This window comes from Crinia signifera, chromosome 3 (assembly GCF_055691185.1).
Source record: "Crinia signifera chromosome 3, ASM5569118v1, whole genome shotgun sequence".
Classification (NCBI taxonomy): Eukaryota; Metazoa; Chordata; class Amphibia; order Anura; family Myobatrachidae; genus Crinia; species Crinia signifera.
The window spans coordinates 304,422,318-304,441,122 of record NC_139219.1 but is presented as its reverse complement, the minus strand read 5'-3'; the positions used below and the strand labels follow the sequence as shown (position 1 = coordinate 304,441,122).

Below are 18,805 nucleotides of genomic sequence, written 5' to 3'. Positions count from 1 at the left end.
TTGCTGTAGGCTACAACGCCATGGATACCTCTACAGTCTGTTAAATGGCTGTTGTCACCTTGTTACCGATGGTTTTATACTCTGCCTCCTTATGTTTCTTGGTGCATCCCCAAGGACGGTGCCTCCAGTGTATACAGACAATGGTGTTGCACCACTGACATTCTCCTAAGCTGGCTTATTTACCAAGGAATGAAATGTACAGAATATCCTCTATACATCACAGGAGCCCATCCTTGTTTGTATTGGGTGGAACAAGAGCAAATAAGAGCAGGCAGAAGGAAATCATAGAGTATTGATTTACCGATGTGCTCCAGAGCCTCACACCATAGCTGTGTGTTAGATGCAGGCCACTTGCTGATACCATGTATTATTTAGCCATTTGTTAGGGGCTGCTGACAGCTTTATGGATGTTTATAGTTAAAAAGGCTAGTGTGGAATTGCTGATACTGAGAACCGTGCCGGCTCTTCCATTCCAACAAAAATGGATCCCGAGGCTCTCTTGGATATTAATGTGATGCACTTTTCCTGTGACACGGCTGGCACACGCACACGCAGACATGCACAGGGCCCGTTCTTTCCTCCTAATCTCACAGTTGCTGCGGATGTGTCTTCTGTCTGATTGCAGAGCCATTCAGTACAATTGTAAGTAGTTACAGATAAATGAACAGTGGGTCTCTGCACCTGATTCTGGGCGATGGCTGCGTCATACTGCAAAGACGCAATAACTGCTGCCTCCTGTGCGCCTAGTATAGTAACCCCGCTTTGGGGGGATTCAGAGTCGGGAGCAAGACAAAAAGAGACAGTAACTTGGCACCTGGGTGAAACCATGTTGCACTGCATTGGCTAGCTATGATAGGGGCGTGTCCAAACTGAAAAAAATAACGCTACATACAAAAGCAGGGAGTATTTACCCTGCATGCAACAAAAAAGAAATGTATCTGAGCCAAACCTAGTTTGTCCAGGCCTAACAAGTGTCCCTACTTCACATCAACAGAAGCTGGAAGGTATGGCAGTGGTGATCATAATGCGGCCCTCCAGCTCATGTGGAAATACACATCCCAGTTTTGCCAATAGAGAATGCTAAAACTGAGTGCATAAACTATATCCCATTTCGCTTAGATAGGACATATCTGTAAATCCTGACTTGCATTGTAAAACATTCTCTGGGGAGGGTCTTTGCAGAATTAGGGTATGATTCCTGTAGCAGTATGCTGAATTCCAGTACAAAACACCGGCAATGCTGAGACCTTGGTAGGCCGATCTTTGGCTACGGTGGCAACATGGCTGTCTACACAGTGTGTAACGTTATGAACAACAGGCTCCTAAGTTACAGCCAGATACTTGCATGCATCTCTGATATACTGTACACATCCCCCCCCCCCCCTTCCCCAAAGATCACACAGAATACAGTGATAAGAGGTACAACACAGGCTTAGCTGGGTGGTAAATGCAGCCAAAGGCATTGTGGAGGTACCTGGATATTATGTGTCTACCACTTTTATTAGCTCCTATTGCTAACATCTGACAGACGTGCTTGTATTTTTATCTAATCGCCAGTGTTCCTCCGCTGCTTTGTAACATTTCACAGGCTGACATCTCTTTATTCCTGATGCCGAAGTCTCTCCACTCTCATTCCCTTTGTTAGAAATGTATTAATAATTAAACATTCTTGCAAATACCAATGCAGCTCATGTCTCTCAGAAATGGAACTTCCCCAGATATTATACTGCGTATCACATACCGAGAGTCATTCAAAAACAACAATTCAGAGAAGCGGCCACTAAATATTGAACAGGCGGTATAACGACGATACCGTAATCCAGAGAAGCTGCCCAGGTATATGTCAGAGGTCATGTGGCTGATAGTCACATTGGCCTAAAGTGTTCTTAGGGGGAAAGCAGTGGTTTTAAATGAGAATCTCTAGAACAGGGGTGACCAAACCGGTCCTCAAGATCTACCAACAGTTCATTTATCCCAGGCACCATGTGGATCTATAGTAGGAACAAATGCAACAGGTTTGAAAATGTGGCAGTTAGTAATGAACTACAGCTGTGCACCAGTTAGGATTTGGAAAACGTGGACTGTTGGTAGATATCGAGGACCGGTTTGGCCACCCCTGCTCTAGAACAATAAGGAGGGGGCAAAGTCACTAAAATTAAAGACTGAAAAAGTAACATAAGAGAGATCATTGGTGAACAAGTGGTGAACAATCCATAAAAAGTGTCTCAGGAAAATCAAGACCCTCGCCCCCTCCCAAAAACGATTAAATGATCATATTAGGCCATTGACGGCCAACAGTTGCCCCTCTGATGCGCCAGTTACAGTCTATAATAGTAGTTTATTCTATTTTATAGTCAGGGATATTTTTGTGCCGGAACACCATTCCTGAAGCTCTTTTGCTAAATTACGTCATCAGGAACGGCGTTCCGGGACCTCCGCAGCCTGCCCTCCTGTCTGTCTCTGCCTCTGACCCTGCCGCCACTTCCCTTCAGAGGGGAGGAGAGCGCATCACGCATCTCTCCTTCCCCTCACTGTGTCCCTGTGACTGGGCCATCAGCCAATCAGAGCTTGCAGGCCGGCTCCTGATTGGCACCTGGCCCACAAACCAATCAGAGCTCGTGGGCCTGCGAGGTACGATTGGCTCACGGCCCAGTCACAGGGACACAGTGAGGGGAAGGAGATATGCGCTGAGCGCTCCCCTCTCCTCGGAAGCGGCGGTGGGGTCAGTGGCGGTGGAGGAAACAGACAGCAGGGGGACAGCATGAGAGGCACGTACTGTACTGGGGTAGATGTATGAAGCAGTGATAAGGGAGGAGAAGTGATAAAGTGCCTGGTACTTTATCACCAGCCAATCAGCTCCTGACTGTTACATTACAGGCTGGGTTTAAAAAGGGATAGTCATGAGCTGATTGGCCGGTGATAAAGTACCAGGAACTTGATCACTTCTCCTCCCTTATCACCGCTTCATACATCTACCCCGTTGACACCGTCAGAAGCAGCCAGTCCATGTGCCCTGATATTCGCCACTCAGTGGCCGACCAGACATGCGCGTCTGCCACTTTCGATACATCAGGCAGCGTGTGCATATGCCGCTTTTTGTGATTTAGACACATGCATAAGTGAAACGCGTCTGTTTTCACTGATCCATCACAATCAGGTCCTTTATATGTATAATCTAATATACAGATATAGCCGCGCTCATCGTTTTTGTGATACGGCTGTTCGTGCCCTTTTGTTGCATTGAATTTGCACCCGTGGCATGGAATTGCTACGCAATACCATCGCTGATCAATGCGTTTCTATGAGCCGCAGGAGCCAAATAGACACAGAAGCGTGGCGGTGGTGCCGCGCTCTACGCCACGGATTGTGCACATGGCGATAGGTGTGGCAGCAATAAGCGCAGATACATCTGTATAAAATAATATATATATATATTGGCCTACGACGTGCCTTCCAGCTGATCCTGCTCCTGTCTCCAGCGGTCCGTCCCGTCCTCGATTGCGGTACAGCAAGCCAGCCGTGCAGCCCTCCACAGGTCGTTATCGGATTACCGGGTCTGGATGAACCGTGAGCAGCCTTGCCTGGTTTTATTACTGTAAAATCGTGTGGTACCCAGTCCACAGTGCCCTTCTTTTTGGTACGAGTCTTTGACTCTCTTTTATCGTGGAGAAGTTTATTTCTCATATTAAACTGTTACTCGTTTAATACACCATGAAGCGCCTCTCTCTCCACATTTTTCTATAGATCCATCTCCTCTGTGGGTTCCAGAGGCTCACCATCGAGAGAGTGCTGCAGGTCTATCTTGGTCCATTGGTGCTTGGTCCTTTTCTCAAAAGGGTATACTGGTGACTTTTAGTTGACTGTATTCTAGCGCAGGATCCTACATTCCAATCTCAAAATATATATATATATATATATATATATATATAAAATGTAATGTAGAGAAACATCTTAGCACCTGCCATTGTTGGCCATTCAGTCCCTGTAGAGCAGGGATGGGGAACCTTCGGCCCTCCAGCTTTTGTTGAACTGCACGTCCCAGCATGCCCTGCAACAGTTTTGCTATTTGACCATGCTAAAACTGTTGCAGGGCATGCTGGGATGTTAGTTCAACAACAGCTTGAGGGCCGAAGGTTTCCCATCCCTGCTGTAGATGTTTGTGTGTATAGGTACAGTATGTACAGTATTATTCTAGGCTTACAATACATTGTCCCCATTCTACCGTACCCTAGCCAATGCTGCTTGCTGTTCCTTATCATCTCTGAATATTCACCTTGGTTTTCAGACTTTGTATCTGAAGCAAACAAGGAACCGGCTTCATCCCCACCTTACCCTCCTAGATCTATGTAATGGAAGTTTTATTTTCCACTTCTTTTACTTTGCGATAGAGAGACCTTAGAAGAACCCTGCCGTTGTATGAGACAAAGGCTTTATGCTGAATACAGTATAATTCATTTGACTGTGTTCCGCCAGAACGATTCATCTTATTTGTAGGCAATATAGACATGGATCAGAGGCTTATGCGCCAGTTCCACGTACATTCTCATTAACCTTTTTTTTACTGTGCAAGTCTGTAGAAATATATATTTCATTTTTCACTGCCTGAGCTGCTCGCATTAGATTGTCAGCACTTTGTAAAAGGCAGGTAATTGTTAGGCTGCTGTATATACAGCAGTGTTTGATGTTCCACTTATAGTTTGAGGGTCCCAGTTGGCTCGACCCCTTGTGAGTACGAGCAGACAGGGTGCAGGAGACTGAGATGGCTACGGGTTGGAATCTCGTTCTGTTCATCATCTCACACAGAGCTGCATCCTCAGAGGGCGGAAGCTCCTCCCCCTTTCAGAGTGCTGGACTAGCAGTAGGAACGGAGGCTTAACCATCGATGGTCACTGTTAGTGGTACCATTGGTGGGTTACCCTGATGGTATAAAACCATATGCAAGGGTTTTACCCATTGAAGTTCATCCCTGCTTTACTAGTCACTAACCTGCAGACCAATCAGAGCCTGGGGGTGGGGCTTTATGGGTGCATTAGGAGGCGGGGTTGGGCTAGGCTCCATGTTTTGGCATCTTGTAGTGAGAAAGGAACTAAACATCAGATTGTTTTGTGCCTTAAGTGAGGGGAAAATATCTGATTCTCCCCGTCAATGACAAAAGTATTCAACATAAGGCATAGACTACAGTATCAATGATTTTGAATCATTGATCGTTAATAGCCATACCAAATTAGCAGTATGAACTTCCTATTCTAACCCTGCCCTCCCACAGCCTAGCCACTCCCCTCACAGCCTAATACTAACCCTCCCCTCCCATAGTCTAACCACTCCCACAGTCTAACCCTAGTGCCAAAACCTTCCCATACTGCCTAAGCTTAACCTTCCCCTCCCACAATCTAACTCTAACCCTCCCCAGCATACTTACATTTGGGATTTTGGCTGTTGGGATTCTGTCAGGATGCCAGTGAGGGGCTTCTGATCACCGGCATTGTGAAAATAGGAATTCCAACTATGTCTCATATTATCACATCTCATAAATTATAAAGTTGTCCTGCACAGAACAAAATCAGTATATGATTAGTATGTATTCTACCAGCCTAGTTGCTATTTACCAACTGTCCATAACTTGTATTCCTCTATTTTAAAGGTTTGTCTTTCGACAATTGTCCTAAATCTGTGGGATTTATATTTATTCAGTTCTTAACAATAGTACTTGCTGAATGGTTACAGAATATTTACTGACTAGTATTAGTAAACTCTGAGGCCATTGTGTCTCCCTTAATGGTGGTCCGTGTATGCAACCTTGGTAAATCCATGTTAATGCTGACAACAGATCTCCACACAGAATCACAAGGGAAATATTAGCTCCACCCGTGGATCTTTTAAAATGTGTCAGTGATTAATGAGTGCACCCGCCGGGATTACCTGGAAAACGTGAACTGTTGGGGGTACTTGAGGACCGAGGTTGAGAGCCACTGATTTAGCTAATTGTAGCGCATTTTGGTTTATCTGCCGAATCATTGTGATCTTTATCACTAGATATTAACTTTAGATACCTGTTTTTAATTACTGACTGGCGACTTAATTAAGGTGTTATACTGCTTCAAAGGTTGCTGTTTATGTGATGTTTTGTGAATGTGTGTGATGTCAGTTATGTAAGAAACGTTATGAATTACAGCCTTTGGGTTATATTAATATTATACTAGCGGAAACACGCTCTTGTTTATCGGTGAGCTGAAAGCTTAAACTGAGCTTCCGCGCATTCTCAGAAGAGGAGATTGGGGGCTCGTCCGTGACATTGCAATTAAAATAAAAGTCCTGATGAAAAGAACATTTTTCATCACTACAAACGTTGCTTACTAATAAGCGTAATTGATTACATACTGTAGTACTTTTCTGCTAAATTTCTATATTTGAAAGCGTTATTATACATGCGGGAGAGCGTTTCGTTCCACCCTACGCGTTTAGGGCCCTGAACCAAAGGACATTTCTACAGCAAAAGATGTTAAAGTGTTTGATTCTCCAAACTTTACACAAATTAAGTGAGAAACAAAGAAACATTCATTCATTCTCTCAACCCGTGACATATTTTTTTTTAATTTACATGTTATTAAAATTGCTTGTCGAAATCATTTACGAACCAAATGAATTAAAAATCTAATATCGGGAACCCTGAGGAGTTTGTAAATGAATTAATCTGTTTTTGGGAAGACATTGTAATTACTAGGCTTATTTATTTCTTTCCAGCATCCTGTGAAAGAGAGAAAGGCAAATGACAAAGGCTGGGAAAGCACCTTGGGGGGCAGTTCCTATATGCTACGCCACAGAACACTCATTTTCTTAATGTTTTTCCTTTCAACCTAGAAAGAATAAATAGGGCACGGAGTACGTTGTGCACATACAGATCCCTACAGACATTTGCTAAAAATAAAAGTCTCACACAGGGCAGGACAATGGATAAAAGGGGCACGGAACAAACATAAGGCGGAAAAAAAAAAACACGATCCCTTAGGACGTTTACTAAGAATAAAAATGGTGCACAGATGAGTGTATTTACGGCCTGATTCAGACCGGTTTGCTAGGCTGAGTATGTTCACAGCCTAGCGAAGAAGTAAATGCCGCCTGGCCGAAAGCCCAAATCGGTCCCTTAATCTGAACTGGAAGTTACAACATAGTGTTTATTAGTGGGCAGCAGACTTTTTGTTCAGATTGCTACGTAGCAGTGGCCATGTCTTCTCTTCCTATTTATTTTGGAGGCCATGTACATAGGCCCTGATTCCAACTGACTCGCATTCACATACGATATCGGCCGATATATCGATGCGATCCGAACCGATTTTTGACCTGTTCATAATGATTTTATATAGTGTGGCGAGCGCAGTAATCCGTGGATTACTGCGCTCGCCACACTATATAAAATGAACTCCATGTGTAGTGGATAGTGGGGTTATGAACAGGTCAAAAATCGGTTCGGATCGCATTGATATATCGGCCGATATCGCATCCAATATATCAGCCAATATTATCCGATATATCGGGCGCCGTGAAAATACACAAGTACCGGTAAAACCCTTACCCCTCATCTCAGTAATAAAACTATACCTTAGACCTGGCATGGTCAAACTATGGTCTTCCAGCTGTGAAACTACAAATCCCATCATGCTTTGCCACAGTTTTGCTATTAGGGAATACTAAAACTATGGCAAGGCATGCTGGGATATGTAGTTTCACAACAGCTGGATGGCCACAGTTTGGCCAGGCCTGCCTTAGACACTTATCAGTAAAACACACTAGGGGACATACAGTATATAGCAAGTGTTTCAACTGCAGAATAACAAATAATCTGACAGTAATGGGGGAAGTGGCTGAGGACCACAGGGACGGAGGACTGCATGTGGCCCACCACCGGTATAGCTGTATAGTAACTTTACATTTATAATGTGTTCTATGTGTTTGCAGCTACATCACATACAGGACATATCTTGTGCCTGATACAATGTCCTCATCTCTAACTTATCCCGTGCTGTAAGGTATCAGTGATTTGTGCCGCTTTCCCTGCTACTACCTACTGTTGTATACGGCACTGACTCCCAGAGACAGAAGAGATGTGTAACTAAGTGTAGGAGTCCTATAGTCCCCAGGTTTGTCCCTGTCCCTTCAGCAGTACACAGTGTAGGATATATACAGTATTAAATGCCGTCTTACTCATGCATATCTTTCCCCATCTTCTCTTTTTGTCTAGATCAACGACGCCAACTGCGACCCTGAAATCCTGTCTCTGCTACTGGACGCCAAGTTACTGGCAAAATGCGTCGGCACCGTCTACTACCCTCATCTGGTTAACCATTTACTGTCCAGGCAGGAGGATCGCCAGTGGGATGTGGAAGAGATGGCTAAGCAGCTAAATGACTGTGGTTACCAAGCAGAAGCCGGATCACTTCTGATGTCTTACAGGGGGACGCATCCCGCTCTCCGAACCTTCACCTCTGCCCTCTCTAGTCTCAAACGCTGGCTGTAGATACTTACAGTACGGCATATGTTGTGCATCCGATGCCTGAATAGTAACTTACACAAATGTCTTCCGCATCCTCTGGATGAATGGTGTGTTAACCGTAGGCATCATTAAATCCCTGTATTAAACAGATATCTAGGGGCATTTGTAGTTGCGTCCGAGTTTGCCGGAGGTGTGGGATGCCGGCTGAACTCAGACAGTTTTTTTTAAAGTGCCAATCATTTACAAGTGTTTGTCGCTTTAGAGAAAAAAGTCAGCGTTCTGCACCTTTGGCGAACTGGGACACAATTACATATGTCCCTTAGCGTAAGTTGGGTTGGCACAAGATACACGGTGAATACTCTGTAGACTTTCTGTGGCCCATTATCCATTTTCTGAAAAATTGTCACTAAAAGTAAATTAATAACAGGGATCCTTAGTCCCTACAATGGCCTTAGGGTTAATGTTCACATGAGCATCAATGAAAAACAGATGTTGGGACTAGCCAGAACGTATATCAGCAATCGTGTTTCATCAGCCGGTGCGGAATTCTGGCCATTTTAGTGATCCCTATTTTTAGAGTCCATTGTATTGGGTTTATCTGCAAAAGCCCTTATAGACACGTATGAAACGTGTCCTTTTATAGACATGCTGCAAAGAAATACAGAGTTAAAAGAGAACGGAGAGGCAAGTGTTGAATTCAAGTAGCAGTCTAAAAAAATAACATCAACTCAACAGTCTATAAAGGGTCATATAATGAGATGGAGTCAGGGAGGACACGTTAATATTCTCACATCATCTGGTATCTGTATAGTTCTAACGCTACCTGTAATAGAGCGGTGAAACCATTTTATCTGATGTTTGTTTAAGCTGTTCTGACATCTGATTAGGAGAACTCCTGACTCCATCCGCTGTCCTGGGTAATACGACGGTGCATCACTGTGTCACACGCATTTGCATATTTATGGCAGCGAATATCTTGCCGGCTTTCCCAGGGAATGACAAACTGAAAAGCCATAGTGATATTTTTATGTTAATCCATTAAACTATAACAACCCAATAAAAGATTAAGGATTTTCATTTTGTTTAACATTGTTGTCTTTCTCTTAAGAACTTTATTGATTGGGAGTATTGTACTTACAGTGCATGAAAAGAATCACTAATGTGTATACTGTATATGCTATCTATTGATATAAAATGCTAACTACTACTCTATGAGATGAAGTACCGCCACTTACCACTAGGGGCCACTCAACGGACCAAATGGCTCCTTTGTGAATGCAATTTTTTTCCATTGACACTGATCTGTTTTAAACTTGCTGTATATGGAGAGAGGGAGCTGTGAAGACAGAGATTGGAGGTAGGAGCTGATAGGGACTGGGGGTGCGCTGGATTAACGGCCTTATGGGCCTGCATCTAAAAATGTCCTAAGAACTATTCAGTGGCGTAACTACTGTAAGGCAGCCCCTGCTGCTGCTTGGGGGAGCAAGCAGCAGCGGGGTCTGTGTGGGCGCCGGCACCTGCCCGGCGCAATGACATGCTGCTGCCTGCCGCTGCCTGAGCACCAGAGGCGAGTCAGCCGCGACGTGGGGATGGCCATGACAGAGACAACAAATCCCCCCACTGATTTAATTGACTGTACACAGAGCCGGCTATTGGCTACTGTGTACAGGATGGGCGGCGAGGGCCTGGGATGTGTCGGAGCCAGGGGAAGCAGCAGTGTCTGCTGGGCTCTCTGCCTCTCTCTTTCTTCAGCTTCTCCATTATGCGTGTGATGTCATCACGTCACACGCTCGGGAAACTGCAAAAAGGATCTGCAAAAATACTAAACTTCAGAAATACGAACTGGGTGGGAAACTGTTATGGAGGGAAAAAATGCAGAGGAAATGTGGGATACTCTAAAAAAGGTGCTTGATTCACTAACTATTGAATACATTCCTAAAGTAACTAAAGGTAAATTCAACAAAAAAAGCCACCATGGTTGGACAAAAAAGTAAGGTCAGCTATCAACAATAAAACCAGAGCCTTTAAATTCTATAAAAATAACTTGAATGAGGAGGCGTTCGCAAAATACAAAGAATCAAACAAAACTTGTAAAGGGGTAATCAAAGCAGCTAAAATATTATATGAAGAGTGCATAGCCACTGAAAGCAAAACCAACCCAAAGAAGTTTTTTAAATACATAAATAGTAAACATTTAATTAAGGAAAACATAGGCCCACTAACTGATACTAGTGGAAAAAGTGTTACTGAGGACAAGGGAAAAGCAAAACTGTTAAATGAGTTCTTCTCATCAGTATTTACTAAGGGAGAGCAGACTGTGGAACGAACATTTACCACAAACGGGACAAATAAGCCAGATCTCATTGTGGATTTCACGCCAAAGGAAATAGTACTGAGGATAAGCAACTCAAAACAAATAAATCACCAGGGCCAGATGGGATTCATCCGAGGGTATTAATGGAATTAAGGGATGAACTAGCTACCCCCCTACATTATATCTTTAGCAAGTCACTATCGTCAGGTATAGTACCAAAAGATAGCAGAGGTAGTGCCAATATTCAAAAAAGGAAAAAAAGAAGATCCCGCTAATTACAAACCCGTTAGTTTAACATCAATTGTGGGTAAACTATTTGAAGGATTTTTAAGGGATGGTATCCAGGAATATTTAGATCATCACCGTCTACTCAGTACTAACCAACATGGGTTCATGAAAAATCGTTCATGCCAAACTAATCTACTAGGGTTCTATGAGGAGGTTAGCAAAAACCTCAATAATCTATATACTTGGTCTCAATCCCATCAATTTCAATGCAATTTCGACCGATTGTATGTAAATTGGGCATGTTTTTGCATGTTTTAGAACCGATTCCAATCCAATGCGCATCCCTGCCGGTCATTTGGTTGTTTTGGAGATCCTACCTGCTACAGTCAGGATTTGTAAGCGATTCCTTCAACTGGGTACAGATTGTGATCAGATCTTATGCAGATCGTGTGCAGATCGTGTGTTCCAACAGATCATGCGACCATCATACAAACTGCTCATGATTGTTCTGGTGTGTACCTAGCAAAAGATGGGAGTTCTATTTCAGATGGGCTGTTGCTATGGGCAACCAATCAGATACTATCTATTGTCTTCTAGAAGGTGTTAAATAAGTAGATGATTCTGATTGGTTGCCCATAGCAACATCCCATTGTAGATTGTTGAGATTTGATCTCGACAATCCACGTCCGTTTTTGCCAATGTTGCGTCCGTTCTTTCAATCTGCCTTTTCAATGCTGTCGGAAACAACAGCATTGAATAGGCACCCGCCGCTGTTTCCTCCGTTGGAAATAGCGGTGGGGTTTGAATACCCCCCTATGACACTAATAATTAAACAAAACTGCACAACTCTATATATTACCCCTCCCCTGCCATCTTACCCTGTTCTAAGTACCCCAGACCCATGGCAATTAACCATCAGTGCTCCCCATTGCCCGATCCTTCCTCATTGCCCATAGGTATTTTGTTTTCCACTTTGCTTGATGTCTGAATTATCTGACCTTGGAACGACCGAAGTTTCGGTAGAACCGGACACGATATTACACAGGCTCTTCCCCGTGGGACACACTCTTTGATTCTTGTGTTTCTTGAGTAGGAAACTGGGAACAAAACGGACCTTCTGCTATTTTTCATCCTTTGAATCCCTCAGTGGCGCTCGAGAATACATTTCCATTATTTACTGTGCGCCTTTCATCTATCTGGTCAGAGGGTTGTGAAAGAGCGGCTCATTTCTTGCCTTCCAGTTTAATAAACAAGGCAGAGGAATGAGACTGTTGATGTCCTATATACGTTTTGGAATATTAATGTATATCAAGATTGCAGAATGAAGAAAAATATTTAGATTAAATCCCACTTCTAGATTTATTTTTGTATGACTCTAGCCCCAATGGTTATACATTGTGCTCCCTCCATGGGGGGGGGGGGGGGAACCTTCTTCCTTGAGGACTCCCCTAAAAAACACCTATATTAATAAATATGTCCTTAAGTGCCAGATATATTATTCTTCGAAAAGTGATAGTGGAGAGTGATCAACATCCAGCCAATCAGCTCCTAACTCATTTTTCAAACCGAGCCTGTAATATGGCTGTTAGAAGCTGATTGGCTGGCTGTTAATCACTCTCCATTTAATCACTTTTTGAAGCTTGATCCATCTGGCCTTCACTCTCTCTTTTTTTGTCATCACAGTGGGCGGGATGTTCTAACATCCGCTGCCCCTCTCCATCCCACCTCACCGGCTACTGCATCCATACTAATCGCATGTGCACTAACATGGTTATGGTCTACTAGATCTACAATGTCTAGGTCTACAGTCATATGGTCGACAGGGTCCAAAGGTTGACCATGAAAACGTCGACAGGGTCAAAAGGTCAACATACAAAGGGGCCACATGAGTTATTCATTTTTTTGTGTGTCTATGTCGACAAAGGTCAACATGGACACTGTCTAAGTATACCGCGTCCCCTCGCATGGCTCGCCATGCTTAAAAAATGCATATTGACCTTTTTCATCTCGCCATGTTGACCTTTGGACCCTGTCGACCTTTGAACACTGTTGACCTTTTTGACTGTCGAACCTTTTTGACTGTCGAACCTTTGGACCCTGTCAACCAATAGTGGCTGACCTTTTGACTGTTGTCCTAGAGTCAATCTACCATGAGTCCGGATACCCACTAACATGCGATTAGTAACGCAAAGATCAGCTCTTGCTCTGGCGACATCCCTGGACTTCCTGGTCCAAGACCTGGGAGTCCTTCTGTGCATGTACAGAATGATGGTGCCGGCCGCGGGGCATGCTGGGAGAGATCCGTAACGGACAGCGCTGCAGAGAGAAGGCAGTTGGCTTCTATAGGGTATCGCCAGCAAAAGATGGGAGTTTGGTGATGGTATAATTGCAATTTTGTCCTCATATTTTTCTTTGTTAATTCACGACAGGCGTTTGTAGCGCTGCTACAAAACTTTTCTTATTTTCCTGCGAACTTCTCCAACTACTGAAAAATAAACAGCCACAAACTATATAACACCAGTATCAGCAAGTGTCACAGACGGGAAGCTGGTGAGTCATTGTGCAGCTCTGATCTCCTGGTGTACAGAGCAGGAGCACATAGATCAGCGAGTGTAGAGGTCAGTGGGACACCGCTTCCTCCCACCTCGCCTATTAGCCTCTATACTCGCCTGATGTGTGTGGGGGCGGATTTAGTTCCACCTAGCTAATCGCCAATTGCACTTTCCCGCTATAGCTAATGCTCTTTTAGGCTCATTAATACGATTACATGTCACATCTGCTGGTGATGATTCATTTAAAAGCTCAATTGTGCCCTGTATAAATCGCTTCTCTGCACGATGCCGAGTGCTATGAAAGAGTCAATAGCAGTTTCCTCTGCAGGTTCTTGTCGCTAATGATTTACTTTGAAAGTTGTATCTCCAATACATCTGAGGTTCTCCAGCTGTGGCGACTGTACAGGGCTGAAGTGCTGGGATGGTCTTACTAGAACCGAAGGGCCGGAGACTAACTTGGGAGTCAATCAAATAAAAAGCAATTACAGTAACTGCACCTAGAGTAATCATGCTGCAGTGCAAGGGGTGCACTTAGACTTTTTGGTTTTGCATGCAGGGTAAATATTGTCTGCTTCTGCATGTTACGCACATGTAATTTTATTCTGTAATTTTTTGCGGAGTTTGGACATGCCGCTCCGACATGGAACTCTTTGCATTTAAAATCTTCCCAACCATGAGCCGGCTGTACCCTTAGGCACCTTTAGGTAGCTTCCTAGGGACTCCAGAATCTGGGGGTTCTGACCATCACAAAATAAAGAATGGCTCTGAGTGAGGCCTTCTTGCTGAACTTAATGCAAATGGCAAGATGCCACCTCCCACACTTTCTCCCGAGGTTATGGAAAGTTGGTATTGGTGTGTAGGTGGTGTGGGAGCAGAGAATGGAAATTTTGCCTAGGTCGCTGAAAAACGGTCCACACGGCTGTCTCCTTCCCAATGCGTTTCGATACTTCACGAAACGTGTTGGCCTAGAGACAGCTGTTTGGAACATTGTGACCCTGATCTAGCGGAGGCCGGCAGAGACACCTGTGGATTGTCATTCATGCCTTTATGTCTGCATTATTTCTATACCTAAATAGGTGAAAGTCTGTGGTGTCACACTACTATTTTTGTATCTTCTCTGAATGGTCCATGAACGTGGATTGAGGTCATCATATCAGCACCTGAGGACAATACTGGTTTTCTTGTTTGGTATTATCTGTTTTCTATATATGGTTAGGTGATTCAGATTACCAAATTTAGGACCTCACTGGCAGCTTGTGAAAACTTTATTTAAACACAAACATTTTCTTCACTAATATTCAAGTGCTATTACAGGAAGTAGACGGCAATTGCTTATATCTTCCAAGAAGCCGCCTGAATAATGACAAACCATATCTTTTGTACAAACACCGGTTTTCACTGGATTTAGAGATTATCTCTCTTTAATAAATATTCACCTTAAACTTGATCCAACAAAGCCTCTTCGGTTTTAATTTACAGGCAGACACGGCAAACTCTCTGTAGATTTCGGGGCACTCTCTGATGAGATGCCATAAATCAGATATGCCCAATACCACAGAATAACCATTTGTGGGAATTTATTAGCATTAATTAGCACCTTTTATTGACTGTTTTAGAACTGAAAGATTATAACGAGCACAACAGAACTTATGTTGTACGACTGCTGAAACCCCGGCACAGCACTTATCTGCTTAAACAGCCATTTAAATATGTAAGAAATGTGTCAATAACAAGTTCATACATATTTCAGGACAAGAGAAAATCAGGAGAATTAGTTTGTAGTCAGCTAATGGAAATTCTGCAATCAATGAGGTTTCTCTAGGATGCAATCTGCCAAAAGCTTCTTAGATGTAATTGTCTCGATAAAATACCAAGTTTGGTCCTAGCAAACTTTACCCAATGCTTGCCTGTGACCGATGAGGATGGATGCCCATATCTGGTTCCCTTTTAAAGGTTCAGCACAATAGAAGAGAACTAGGGTTCCACAGCGCTTAACACATAAATTAACAAATTATGAATTGCAGTACAAGACCATTTAGGACAAGTATATGGCAAGTAAAGAGATTTGCACATTCCAAGATACAGCAGGAACAAGGACTTTCAAGATTCGGCACACATTGAATTGCCTTTCCACATTCCTTATATATCAGGTGCCCTGGCCAACTTATCTATGTGGGGGAAAAAAGGTGCGCATCATGCGCGAAAGAATGGCCCTCAACCGGCCGGCAATTAACATAGCTTGAAAGGGAAACCATCTGAGCAACCGGTGGCTCGCCATTTCAATGAAATGGCCACTCTACTGGAGATCTAAAACATATGGTGATCGACCATATTCCAGCATCAATACGAGGGGGCGACAGAGAAGGCAAACTCCTGGAACGAGAAGCCAGCGTGATTTTCAATTTGAAGTCCAGCAAACTCAATGAAGTCAATGAATGTTTGTCTTATGGCATATTTAAATCTTAGATATTGTCCTCTCCCCGATCTTAAGCATTGTGTCGTCACCCATGGTAATCTCATCAAGGATACATATAACTGACCCAGGATCTGGTATATTAATATATATATATATATATTAGTAGAGTTCGTTATGTAAACGCTCTTTTATTACGAGTATTTCTTTATTTTGAATATTTATTAATCATGGATTTCTGCCAGTCTATTTACTCAGTCACTATTTCACCATTTCACTGTCACTTTAAACCCATAGCTGTATATATTTAGACAGCTTCTTACCATAGCACCAGTCACGCACTTATTGCATAATTTTTAAATATTGTATTTTTTTCATATGTTTTGAACCCCCGTTCTGGAGAGCAACCTGCCGGCGCTGACATTACAATAGCTACTTAACCACCACTATGCAGTGCACATGCAGTTGGAAGGCATCTATTACTAACACCGCTACCTAGCAACTGGGGATGCCAGGAGAGCTTCCACAGTTGCCTCAGATGCCGGCCGCCCGCCCCAGGTCTGGGAGTTCCCTGTCACACTGCAGCACTGTTATATAAGGTATGTTGTGTATGTTTCACTCTGTGTTTGTTAACCCTGAAACGTTGGTATTGTTTCACTAAAGTTTTCATCTTTACAAAGACCTCCTGAGTGCCTCTATTTGTCCGCTGGATTGCTCTCTCTCCTTTTCTCTCTCTCTCTCTCTCTCTCTCTCTCTATATATATATATATATATATATATATAAATAGCGGTGTGGCGGCACTCCAAATAATACTCTGTACACGCAGGTAGTAGACAACGTTTCGAGGGTATTTATTCCCTCGTCATCAGGTCAGAATTGAGCAATACTGTACATAACAACAAAAATTTATACTCACCACCACCAGTGTAACGGCGGGAACGGAACACGGAGCATACTTCCGCATCCGTCATCAACCTGCGTTGCACCCTGTCGCTCAGCGGTGACGTAGATGCAGATCCGGCTGCCCGTGTCTTCCACTGCCATGGAAACCTGTAAACAAATCACCTCCTTGGCAAATTAATCGGCTGATCCGCTCTAAGAGTTAGTTCTCTGATAAAGATCCCCAGCGACTTAGATTAACATAATATCCCCAGACCACTATATGGAGTGACATTCCGGTTTGAAATAGTAATATTTGCCAACGATCAGCAGTGGAACGCAGACGCGTTCCATACGAACATATGCGTTCCATAGGAACAAAATGGCGCCGATTTGGAACGCACAGCGGTTTTGCCGTGCAGCCCATAGCAAATTATCCCGGCTTACATATTGGTAAATTCACCACCAGTATTATAATTATTGAGACCCCTGGGGGCACTATATAGTAACCCACTGTTTAAGGATTACTTTCCCCTGTGAGACAGCAGAAACGCAATTTTTAGTTGAGATTTAAACAGGAAGTGACGTTTTCCATCTAGCAATATATATAGCCATGGACACATACTAGCAGTCATTCAGCATTTGGATACACTAGAGTGAGCACCTGGTCACCCAGTCCTATGTAAGTACTTAACTCTATGCTACTTTTGAGGTTATTGTTTCTCCTTTTCTTTAATTACTGTCTTATAGCAGACCATTACTCATTTCTGTATATAAACTGAATGGGATTTCTTTGACTTGTTTTTAAAGTTTCTTGCCGATCCTTGATGTTAACACCAATTTAAAAGGTGTGGAAATACAGAGTATTTGGGGATACACTTTTTGGTCTATTTCCACTAATGTTCTGAGTTTTTGGCGACATGTAAACTAATATATATTTCAAGGGTAATGGTGATGGTTCAATAGAGTGGGTTAAAAAAAAAACCTGACCCTGCCACTATAAATATATATCTCTTCATTCAGATATACATCTACACAGTTATTGCTTGGGATATTCTAATATTTGCCTTATCTATTAAAGACGCTACAAGAAGGTACCAATTTCAAAAGTTTTTATACTGTCTTATTACTGTATGTTAAATTTGGGCTTTTAATAGATTTAATGCACCAATGTGGGTTAAATAATGATGGGAGCATCCATAAATTGCTCTGTTTTAAAAAAATATAAAAAATATATATATAATGCTATAATGTACATTATTACTGAATATGGATGAACCCTTTTTTTATGTAAGTCTCATTTTTTGTGTTCCCCAATAAGGGCTTTGTTTTTACTCTATATTGAAATGTAATCTGGGTTATGTATATAAACGTAACTGATGACTTGTCAATTATTTGCTCTCTCCATTGTCCTTCTCTCCTTCTCCGATCCCCTCATTTTCTTAAAGTCCAGTACAAATTGATATTTTTTTATATGTATGTTTATCATTTTCAGTGCTTTCGCACCAGTTTCAATCGATATATCAAACGCCCCTGATGAAGTCACGTGGTTGACGAAACGCGTTGGGCCTATCGTCTATATCAGATTGTAAACATATTGTGTAAAGAAACTCTGTAAAATGACGGTGTAACTCTGTATGATTCTATTTAAGCCAAATTGGTGGCCTGTTTTATTAAATATTTGTACTTTTGAAAAAGGAAGTTGTATGATTTACCATAGCGCACCCTGATCCTTTTTGTATTTATATATATATATATATATATATGTATATAAGAAATGTATATGAAGAGAGAGGGCCCTGCTCATGAGAGATGACATTCTAAAGGGGAGGGACACATAAGTGAGAAGAAGTGAGCGAAAATAGAAGGTTAGGATGAGAGATGGCTGGGTTTAATGAAGAAGTAAGTCTTGAGAGTCCATTTAAAGTTT

At 42.7% G+C, this 18,805-nt stretch overlaps 1 protein-coding gene across 1 annotated transcript in view; it reads left to right on the top strand.

Annotated features, from left to right (window-relative positions):
* Positions 1-9,570, top strand: part of NBAS (NBAS subunit of NRZ tethering complex) — a 540,465-nt gene extending 530,895 nt beyond the window's left edge. Inside the window, exon 52 of the mRNA XM_083178566.1 lies at positions 8,237-9,570. Coding sequence (XP_083034692.1) covers positions 8,237-8,512 — 276 coding nt within the window. The 3' untranslated portion in view covers positions 8,513-9,570. The remainder of the gene's footprint in view (positions 1-8,236) is intronic.
* The last annotated feature ends 9,235 nt before the right edge of the window (positions 9,571-18,805 follow it).